Source organism: Excalfactoria chinensis, chromosome 1 (genome assembly GCF_039878825.1).
Source record: "Excalfactoria chinensis isolate bCotChi1 chromosome 1, bCotChi1.hap2, whole genome shotgun sequence".
In the NCBI taxonomy this organism is placed as follows: domain Eukaryota; kingdom Metazoa; phylum Chordata; class Aves; order Galliformes; family Phasianidae; genus Excalfactoria; species Excalfactoria chinensis.
In genome coordinates, this window is record NC_092825.1 from 121,997,588 (window position 1) to 122,008,448 (window position 10,861).

The 10,861-nt window shown below is 40.6% G+C and overlaps 1 protein-coding gene across 4 annotated transcripts; it reads right to left on the bottom strand.

Annotated features, from left to right (window-relative positions):
* Positions 1-1,080: 1,080 nt before the first annotated feature.
* AKAP17A (A-kinase anchoring protein 17A) lies at positions 1,081-10,638 on the bottom strand. Of its 4 annotated transcripts, XM_072355506.1 has the most exons (6): positions 10,503-10,638; positions 10,133-10,337; positions 9,163-9,905; positions 6,842-6,990; positions 5,732-5,972; positions 1,081-4,907 (listed from the first exon to the last, which is right to left on the bottom strand). In XM_072355506.1, exons 3-6 carry the CDS (start codon positions 9,835-9,837, stop codon positions 3,999-4,001), a joined length of 1,974 nt encoding a protein of 657 aa, XP_072211607.1. In that variant the 5' UTR covers positions 9,838-9,905; positions 10,133-10,337; positions 10,503-10,638; the 3' UTR covers positions 1,081-3,998. The 4 variants fall into 4 exon arrangements, with proteins under 4 accessions (XP_072211607.1, XP_072211582.1, XP_072211598.1 ...); XM_072355481.1 differs by having other exon boundaries at positions 9,163-10,337; XM_072355497.1 differs by having other exon boundaries at positions 10,133-10,583.
* Positions 10,639-10,861: the final 223 nt, after the last annotated feature.

Genomic DNA, 10,861 nt, shown 5'->3' on the forward strand with positions numbered 1-10,861 from the left:
GTCTCTTACGTGATCCTGAATGTGTTCAAAACTGCCCTCAAGCTGACACCTGCTGTGATGTCCAGAGTGCACTGATCAGTCATCAACTTCACAATCCTGTTTGCTATCTTAGAAGCCACTGTTAAAATTACCATTTACTCTTTAACAGTTTTCAAGATGCTATTTTTACAGGGCATATGAAGTTTTTTTATTAGTAAAACCTAATCACTCATATCCCTTTATTTTATGTCACTGAATAAAGACGTAACAAGAGATTGCAGGGCTTGGACGGTTCCTGTGTGTAAGAAGTATTTTCTGTTGAATAAGCTGCTCTTCCAGTCACGTTTCTGATAAAAATGCTGATATAAATCTCTATTCCTCTATTCCTGGTCACTTCACAAGGGAAATAAATTAACCAATAAGGGCACTAACAAATGGAATAATACATAAATAACTCTGATGCAACAAACAAAAGTAATGCATATCTCATGGCAAGTCAACGCAAAGAGTACAAGTCAGATAACCACTAGTACATAATTCTCATAGTCCAGTTTCAGGAGTTAAAACATGCAGATAGACACCTTTGCAGAAATTCTCACAGTTGGATTTCTAGCAGCTAAATGCCTGAGAGTAAAGTTAGCAGAGTAGCCTTAAGCGTTAGTCAGTATCTATCCAATATTCAACCGTATCAACTTCAATTCAGTACTTCAGAAGTATTTTGAGTGTCTTTGATAATCATTAGTTGCTAACTCTTAGTAAATGTTAAGGAAGGTGAAGACAAACTAATTTTATCAGCTCCTCAATGTCAGTCTTGCAAATACGTGCAGCCAGATGAGCTTTAAGAAACCAGCATCACAATATTCTTCCAGAAGAGGATAAAATATCAGTGATTGTAATATTTAAGCTTCTAGAAGCCATAGCAAAGCCTGCCAGTATTCCAGATTCTTTCGTTTGAAACACAAAGACCTCTAGAATACACTTGGTAGAGATATAATGACATACAATCAATAGAGAACAAGCGATTACTATCAAAAATACTGTTTTTCATGTTATCGCGTCACCGAGCATTTTGAAGTATTACAAGCACATACCCCAGCCATAAGAAAAAAATTTTAATGAATGGTGTTGGGCAGAGCAGCGCATAATTTATGGTTGTGTATCAAAAGATTACAGTCTCGACAAGTTTCTTTGCAGTTCAAAGACATCATCAATGCTGAATTTGGGAACCAACAACAAAAACGTGGTGGCACCCACTACAGTTCCACAGTACATCCACACTTATCACATTGCCTTGAGCTGTAGAAAAATATCCGAACAGGTTTTAAACTGACCAGCTTGTGGGCGCTGTTGGTTACTAGCAGTATGAAAGCATTTAGCTATAGGCATCGCTATCAAGCCCACATACAGTGAAACAGACTAAACACGACGAGTCCTGGGTTACCAACAGAAAGAACAGATTGTGTAGACAAAGAAGTTGGTCTATAAAGAAGTACCACTGTACCATGTTAGTCATTCAGCTGACAAAAGATTATCTTGCAGTCCCAGGCACCATAGGATGACATTATTTTTGTTATTGTCCTGGAGTTCATGTAGCTGTGCATCTCAATATATAACTGAGTAACAACAACCAAGCACCACTGAACTGCTCACGGCTATGAATGAAGTTAACACCATCCCAGCCAGACCCACGTTACAATGAAATAGGATGCAGTATTCATTTCAGTGGGTTCTGCACCGAAAAGACTTTGGAGAGCTTTGAAGCAAAACATGCATCTGAAACAATACCACAAAGTTTTAAAACTAGATGAAATCCTTACTGAGCATTTATTGGGCAACTTTAAGCAAGTTTTAAGAGGCTGTGATTGGGCTGAGCTGGCTGACTGAAAGAAGACTACCTTCATATTCCCTCTTGACATTTCAGAAGGTAAGGATTTGCAAGCAGCTACAAAACACTTTTAGGCTTTCAATAAACTGAGTACCTTATGTTACTGTACTTTTTGAATGTTGTATGAAGACAGTGCTCAATATGGTGTGTCAGGCTAAACAATCAAAGCCTAACACATGAACTATCCTTCCTCTTCCCTCCCTCAGCCCCTGCTTATCTTCTCTGACCTCAGACACTGCATGGGACATCAGGGGAACTTACAGAATTTAATCACTTCAGGATGGGATATCAAGCCTGCTCTTGGTGCCTTCTTCAGAGTGAAAAATGCCAAGCCACCTATCCAGCACGGCTTTCTTTTCTATCAACAAACAGTATTTCTTGGATTTTCCTAATACGAACACTTCTTGATGACTTCCACTGCCTTAACTGCTTCCACATATGGCAATAACAGTGCATTAACAGTCTGAAGACCTCCTCAAAGAAGAACTACAACTAGCATTTCCCCAATTACATATATTAATTGTCAAGACCCTGACATAAATCCCAGTGGAAATCCACAGGATATATTGTGGAAATACTAAGCTAGTAAGAACCCTAAACCCTGAGCTCAAAGACACTGGTATTGACAGCCTTAGGTCCACCTCTTACAGGACTACAGATGGAATCACAGTTGTTGTTTTTTTCTCCTTCCCTCAAATATGTTACCATGGATAGCATGTCAGTTATTTGATAGCAGGCTAAAGAGAATCATAGAAATCTACAAACAGGCGTTTCATCAAAACTTGCAATGAACATTATATTGGGTTTCAGCCAAACTATTACAAAATGTAAGTTTATCTTCAGATAGGCTTCTAACACTTCAGCAAAGACTGTAGAAAATTAACTCATCAACAAAAGCAGCCGCTCCAAATTCGGGAGACTGGTAGTACTGAGATGACTTAGATAAATCAGTCTATGGATTCAAGGAGAGAAACAAAGAGGCACTCCCCACATCAGTGTGGGGAAAACTGCACCCCGAGAGCAAACATCCTGCTGAATTAACAGTGGATGCAGCTGTACATCACAGGACTGGCAAGACAAGCAGCTAAGCCTCATTATTCAATTTTCTGGGGGGGACAAAAAGATTCGCGTACAACAATTCTGCAGATATTAACATACTGACACATGAAAACAGCAACTTCAGTTCACTGGAAACAGTTTTCTCTTTAATTTTACCATAAAAAGGCAAAATAAACTCTTTCACTGTAATGTTATAGCTTTTAATATTCCTGAGCTCCATTTTAGAAGCAAATGTATTCTTAAATGCATTTAACAAGAGACACTGCAGCCTTACTTTCCAACACCACAAGTAAAAATAATTTAGCAAGAAGGCCCCTTTTTCAAAAGACAATGTCTAGCTCTGTACGTACCTGAAAAAATGCTTCAAGTGGCTTCACACCACCCAAAGTAATTAAAAGCCAAGTATGTCAACAAGGCAACAGAACAACTTTTCAACCTTTTTACCACTGATTCTTTCTTCCTACACCAGTGTGCCTTGCTTACGTGGAAAGTATTACTACACAAACGGCGTTACATACCAGAATAATTTGGTCAACAAAGCCTGGCACAATACAGATGTATGAAGGAATCACAGCAGTTTAAAAGATTTCCTGCATATCTTTATAGTGAGTTTTAAGAATCAAATTGTTACCAGTCTCAGTCAGCAAAATTTCTACTTTGTTCAACATGATTTCATTAAGTACACCAGAAAGCATTTTAGATTAATCTGTGTGTCAAAGCATGTCACACCTGGATGTCCTGTAACTGGCACATATGTACTTCTCAAACCAAGGAAAAGTAAATCAGCTGAAATTACAATTTAGTAAACCAAAAACTGAAGAAGCAGGTTGGCTTTTAGCACAGTAGGATTTCAAATACAAGCAGTACACCTACACTGTGGTAGAATGCTAGAAAGAGACAACAAAGCACAACAGAACTTCAAAAAAATAATAAAAATCAGGCATCTATTTTAGGGACTGGATGCATTGGTTGAATCAAAAGTGTTTTCTTAAAGCAGTCACTCGAGTGAGGTCTCATTTACAACTTTCTGGCCCTTGTGTCCAACCACAGCATTTTCAAACAGTCAGGGCCTTCACTACCCACTCCAAGTACTCCTTTGCTTACTCAGTGATCTCCTCCGATACCTTCGTTTTCTGCTTGAGCTTCTGCGACTACGACTCTTTTCTCTTCTGTCTCGTTTACGTTCACTACTGCGAGTTCTTCTATAATGTGAACGCCTGGGACTTACACTTCTTCGACGAGGACTGTGACTTCGTCGAGGACTGTAACTTCTGCTAGAGTGTCTATAATACCTCCTTTCCCTCCTCCTTCTTTCATCCTGGTAACTCACATCTCTTCTGTGCCTGCTTCTGTCTCGTTTACCCTTACTCTCATCAGTGTTTACGCTGCTACACGAACGGCTCTTTCTTCTCCTTGGCTCTGTGCTATGTTTGCCTTGCTCACAGCGCGAGTCCTTCCTGCAGGTATTCTGCTGCTGGTTATTGGCAAGAACACATGACAGTACACCTGAACTTCTTTTCTCTGAACACCTCTCTGAGTCTGTGGTAGGAAGTTTCTGACCTTCTTTGACATCAACTCTGTCATGAATACTGCCATTCAAATATTTGCATTGAGCATTTACATTCTCAGGGGATGGTAGTTTTCTTTGAGGGTCTGATGCCAGTTTGCCTGTAACAGCCTGTCCTGAGGTAGAAGTGATGCAGCTGGATGACACAGTGGGTGGAACATCACTAGCAGTTTTCACAGTGCCAGACTGAGATTCTTCCGTTTCTTCTTTGCTTTGATGGACTGCATCCATTTTCTTGCTAAGAAGATTATTCAGTAGTTTCTCCCTCAGTTCTTTTTCTTTTCTTTGCAACCCCAGTGCTCTTTCTTTTTCTTCTTCCACACGTCTGAGCTCAGCCTCCTGAAGCTTTCGCTTCTCCTCTAGTTGCTGAAGACGGATCTTTTCTTCATTTTGTTCTTGCTCCAAAAGCTTCACTGTCTGAAAGACAATCAAAGGGAAAGTAAGAGTAAAGAAAATATTTATAGATCTGTTCATGTTTCCTTGACATTTTAGATAGAAAATAAAACTCCTATTTTATCAGTCTGCTTCACCACCACGAAGCCTGCAAGAAATATTCCTCTTTTCTCCTAGCATACAATTGACCATTTAGCCCTGTATGAGCTCTAACTCAAAAACACTACTAAGATAGACCAGCACCAAAGAACAGAAGTGTGCTTTGCCACACCGCTTTTCACTGCTGCAAAATAAAGTGCATTCAAGTTTATTACATAATACCTAAACAAAACTTTATCCAAATATTAATCAAATGCTAGTGAAAAAATAAAACCTTCACCATTACAGACAGAATCTAACATTCAAAACTTTAATCTACAGTACTTTTTCTAAAGATAAATCATTTGACATGCTTTTTAAATAACAAATAACGAAACCCCTTTCTCTGAAAGTGGAAATAGTAAAACTGCAGAAGGCTAGAATGGAAAGAGTACCAAAATTCAAATTAGAAATGAGAAGTCTTGTACCTTAGCCTCTGTTCAATCAACTTTATCATGCTTACATTCTTTTCCTGGCCTTGAGAGCAGGACTGCCAATTAGTCTTGGAAGGACTACAGATTCAAGTTAGCTTTTTCATTTATCATACTGCATGTTTTACCAAGGGAGAAACACGGTTCACTGCACTTTTTGCATTTTTGAACTAAACAACAGGTTTGGTACCACTCCTTAAGGAGCAACAGTCCCCACTCCCACCCACATCAGTTGTTCTGCTGGGTTTCTCATCAGCTTCTGTAATAAATAATAGTTACCTTTGCCCTGCTTAGCAGTTCTGCAATTAGCCTAATAGACTGAAGATTTCTCTGAGCCAACAGGAGCTTCCTTTCTTCTAACTTTATCTTCTCTTGAAGTTTCTTCTGTTCTTCAGCTTGAAGTTTCTCAAGCTGCTTTTTGTTTCGTCTAACTTCACGATCTTTCTGCTTCTGTTCTCTCTTGCGCAATTTTTCTTCTCTCTTTCTCTCTCTCTCATATTCTTCAAGTTCTCTCTGCTTCCTAAAACGAGATTAGATTTTTACCTTGCCTAGGGCAGGTGCAATTTTAGACTCTGGCTGTATATAAAATATAATAAATAAATAGTAATAAAAATATATATATGTATAAATATATTTTGTACTCTGTACATATTTGTTGATTACTGAAAAACTGAAATAAAGAACAGTGCATTTTTCAGCCCTTCGGTATTTAAAAATAGGCAGGTATTCAATCATAAAATATGGTTACAAGAAACTGAATATTATGCAGTTTTAGTATGTTGAACCAAACATAACTCTACGTGACAATCTAAGTACCCTTACTGAGTAAATTAACAGTTCTGCTTCAATAAGATGGTTTACATCACACTTGTAGAAACTGTTAAATACCTAAAAATTAAGCAGTGAGAAATGATACCTATCAAAACAAACGGACATCATGAAATGTGGGGAAAAAAAATGCTGCATTAACATTTATATTCTGAATAGCTGCCATGTGACATCTGGATTTACATCCACTTTCTTAAAACATGCTTTTATCTCATTCTTTCCAAGAAAAATACCAATGCTAAGAGTAAACAAACTTTGCAATATCTGTTACTTACTCGTAGAAGAAATGCGTAAGTTTCATGACCTTAGAATTACATACAGGAAAAAAAGAAGTTCAAACTATGCTTCTTCATCTCCAGGTCCCATGATCCCTGAACCTTACTACTTTGAAAGGACTACAATAGTCTCATGCAGTTTTAAGAGCTTTGTCTCAGCTGCAGGAGTAAGTAAACTTCATAAGTATGTAGCTGTCTTCTATTGATGCAAACATGAATGAGGAATTGCAGTTTAGCCATATTTTACTATTAAGAATATAACTAAGAGTCACAAGCAATAACTAACCTTTCTTCCTCTCTTTGCTTTTCCTCAGCTTCCTTCTCCCGGCGTTTCTGTTCTTCTCGCTGCTTTTCAAGCTCTTGAAGCTTCTGCCTTTCAAGCTGACGCTTCTTAATTGATGCATCACTGAGGTGTTTTGTTGAGTCAAAAGAAACCTTTACACAGTTTAAAACAGATGAAACAGATGAAAGTAAACAGTGAGGAAAAAAAAAACAACACCCAAAAGAAACCACCAACAACCAAATTCTGACTCAGAACAAATGCATGTAAAAGACAGTGTAAGTACAGTCAGAAACAAAGTGTTTTTCAAAACTAATGAGACCCATAAGAAGATGGCAGGGAAATGTTTCTTAACATCAGTTCCTACCTGTTAGAACAACTGGGTCCCAGTTTACACTTTTCTGTGTTTTGACAGCCAGCTGTAAACTGCATGAGGTTTAGGCCCTGGCTGTCCAATGCTTACCAGAATAGGAAATTCAAATTTCAACTCATGTATGCCACAGCTCTGGGCAGAAATAGGCCTTAATAAAGGCTTCTCTTTCTGAGCAACACTGCGATCTTTAAGTTCTTCAGGAGAAAATAAACAGTCCCAAAACATTTAGTATCTGGTTTAAGCAAGTGTCTGCTCATCTATCCTAGCCCAAAGATTCCCAAATCGAGATGCACTAGACTGTTGTTTAAAGCTACAGATTTTACACTGGAAACGCAACAGAATGATGCTGCATAGACCTGAACAGTGAGACCTGGGGAAACGCTCATCTTCCAGGATGCATGGACACAGCTTGGCCATGTCCAGCTGCACCCAAGAACACACATTGCACTCCAGGTGTCCTCTAGTCCCGTGTGAAATACCACAACCTGGTCTAGTGGGCAGCACCTCTTCCCACAGCAGAGCATTTCAAAACAGATGATCCTCAAGGACGCTTCCAACCCAAACCACTGAGTGATTTTATAACTCTGTAATACCACACATGTGCAAGCAGGGATCTGTAACACAGGCCACTGTACTGTGGAAGACATGAACCATGGAGCACAGAACAAGGCATACATACTGTGCATTTTCAGTTTGTTCAGACAACATAAAAGTAATGCTTCAATAAAAGCCCTGTAGAAACAGAGTTGGACAGTCTTATGACCTTGTATGAAAGTGATCTGTCTTGACAGCACAGACACAGCCTTCTCTCTTGCTATCAATCCCAGGGCAGCTGTCAGGAAGGCATGCGTTCTCTTGCACAGAGAAACTAAATTTGGGAACCTCAATCCACTGCATGCAAGTGACAGTTTGAATTTCACATCCCCTTGAGAATAGGAGGGTATATGAAAAGCAATGTCTGTGCTTCAGCTGACCAACATTAATAACAAGATAGTAAGTGTCTAAATTAAAACTTAATGAATTAATATTTGAATGCTCCCGAATTACCTAAATGAATATCTGAGCTTTTTCCTGAAATTTACTTGCTGATTTGATGAATGAAAATTAAGCATGCTGAAATAAATATGCAATTCAACCATTATGTAAATACACAGACAAGTCTCCAAATATATCACAACAAGCTTTCCTTAAGCCATACTTGCACAGGTATAGCATCTGGAGAGACCGACTTGTTCCAGATCATCTCCCATCAATAACTTTACTTCCTAAGACAATGAAGTAACAGAGAAAACGATTTGGAGAACTCGGTATGTAAATATTATTAATACAACACACTGGATTCACAGAAAATGTGTGGAATAGGCTAACATATTGTTTCAATGTTTGAATGGCCTTTCTGTTCACGAAGTACACTAATCACTATTAACTCTGTATTCCACGGGCCATCCAGGCCACACAGCGTTACCTCACAGTTCTGACACTTGACAGATCTCCTTATCAACAGAGGTATCAAATATAACGGCTGTCACTCTTCCCAGAATTCCTAACTGTTAGTATACATAAAAGAAAATGCACTTTCAATTCAGCCTTAGCGAGTCTGAACTTGCTACAGATTATTTTTTAAACTAAATCACAAGATTTGAAAATATACATTACTTTCTAAAATCCAGTTAACAAGTAATGTTCACAATATTTGGTAGTTCCTTAGCTGTTCTTACATCAGTAAATGTTTTGCTTAAGGGGTGGGAGGGGAAAGAAGAGAGATAAAAGCCTCACCCAGCTTTGTTTACAGTCTAACAACATGTTTATTCTATCACTTCCCTTTTAAAACTGCATTACAGCTGGTTCCCCAAACCATACAGTAACATCAGCTGTTCTCAGCACTACAGTAAACAACTGTATGGAATACAGGGAACTATGGAATTAACATTTATCAGTGACAACAGCTCCTCACCTTTATATTGCAAGCCACAGCCTTGCCATCATCGCCTTTAAACATCAGCTTCATTCCTCGCAGGGCATTCATGGCTTTAATGAAACCTGCATACTCCCGATACTGAACGTAAGCCTCGAAATTTAAATGGCCTCCGAAGCTGAATGTGTGAAAGTTTCTGCCAGTCATTTCTTCTCTGTAAGGGTCCAGCATGGGTATGTCCACGTTACGTATTTCTCCAAATTTCTGGAAAACTTTTGTAAGGACTTCTTCACTTGGCTTTTCTGAGCCAGAGTCCTTTGCTGCAAACCATTTACAAGGTAAGCCTTCGAGATGAATGGTATCCGGCCTTTCCCCTGGCAAAGTTTCATTCATATCTTTTGCATCACGGAAAAACGAGTCCCAGTCGTGCCTGGTAGGAAAGTCAATCTTGTATTCTGCGGCACGGACTTTTAAGATGTCGGAGAAGCCACTCAGCTTGATCGTTTTTCCATCAAGGCACGCAAGAAAAGACTTGACTAAACTTTTGTTTTCGACCTCTCCTTCGAACCGGATGAAATCCATCGTGCTTTTGGAAATCCGCAGAGTGGAAAACTGATGGGTTTGTACCATCCCTTTCAGTCTTTCCATCACTTCCCAGTTCGAGATGGACTTTCCGGGTTGTTTCAGCTGAGGAAGTGCCACACTGATGGTCATTTTTGTAATGGGTTTAAGGTATAACCCACAGGGAGCACAGAGCTCTACGGCTTCTGATGTATCATGAACTATCGTTGCAGCAGCCATAACACAGAAAAAGCACAGGATAAGAAAAAAATAAATAAAGATGCAAGTTTAAAGTTGCAGGCTCACAGTAGTCAAATAAAACAGCCCTTAAACATTCTTTGGACATTTAACCATTCCCAACCAACGTCTCATAAGACAAGAGTCAATTACCGAGTTAAAACCAAGCAGTACAAACATCTTAAATTACTTTACAACCACCAGAACCTACAAATAATTAAAACTCAGCAAGGCCTCAGAAGAAAAGGAGCTGACGGCAATCTCGGGCACACACGAAGCCGGCGAGTTCCCCCGGCTCCGGGAAGGAAGGAAGGAACGGGAGCGACCTCAGCCCGCTCCGAACAACAAACGCACCCCCAACAGGAGCGCTGCGGCGGGTGCCTCGTTCGCCGGCAGGAAGGCTCCTCGCCAGCAGCCTGCAACGACAGAAAAACACCCCTTTATATAAAGGCCCGCAGCCCCGCCACCGGCCCTCGGCAGCCTCACCCCTACGAACTACGACAGCGTCCCCAATGTCGACACCAGCGGCACCCCAACAGACTCCGGCGTGGGCACGGCTCCCCGCCCTCTCCCCGCCTCACCCGCAGACGCCGGGCCAGGCCGGGTGCCGGGTGGGCCCAGCAGGAAACGGCCTCCAGCCCCCCGCGTGCGCCACCGAGAGCAGCCGCCGCAGCCGCCGCAGCTTCCGCTTCCTGGCCGTGCGCGATGGCGGCCTCCGCGGCGGCGGAGTGAGACGGGGCGGGAGGTGGCGCATGCGTAGCTGTGTTCGCTGTGTCTGCGTTCTCTCTCAGACCATAGTCATAGAATCGTTGGAGTTGGAAGGGACCCTTCAAGATCATCTCGTCCAAACACCCTGCAGTGCACAGGGAGACGTACAGCTAGATCAGGGTGCTTAGATCCCTGTCCATTCACAGAGTCACAGAATTGTATGGGTTAGAAA

What these genes read in the sequence shown, in the direction of transcription:
- AKAP17A (XM_072355481.1), bottom strand. Translation starts at nt 9,924, where the DNA reads ATGGCTGCTGCAACGATAGTTCATGATACATCAGAAGCCGTAGAGCTC. An exon ending in CTGTGGCTTGCAATATAAAG is followed by an intron (nt 6,991 to 9,162) that starts GTGAGGAGCTGT and finishes AACTGTGTAAAG; the next exon opens with GTTTCTTTTGACTCAACAAA. An exon ending in AACTGCTAAGCAGGGCAAAG is followed by an intron (nt 4,908 to 5,731) that starts GTAACTATTATT and finishes ATTGTCTTTCAG; the next exon opens with ACAGTGAAGCTTTTGGAGCA.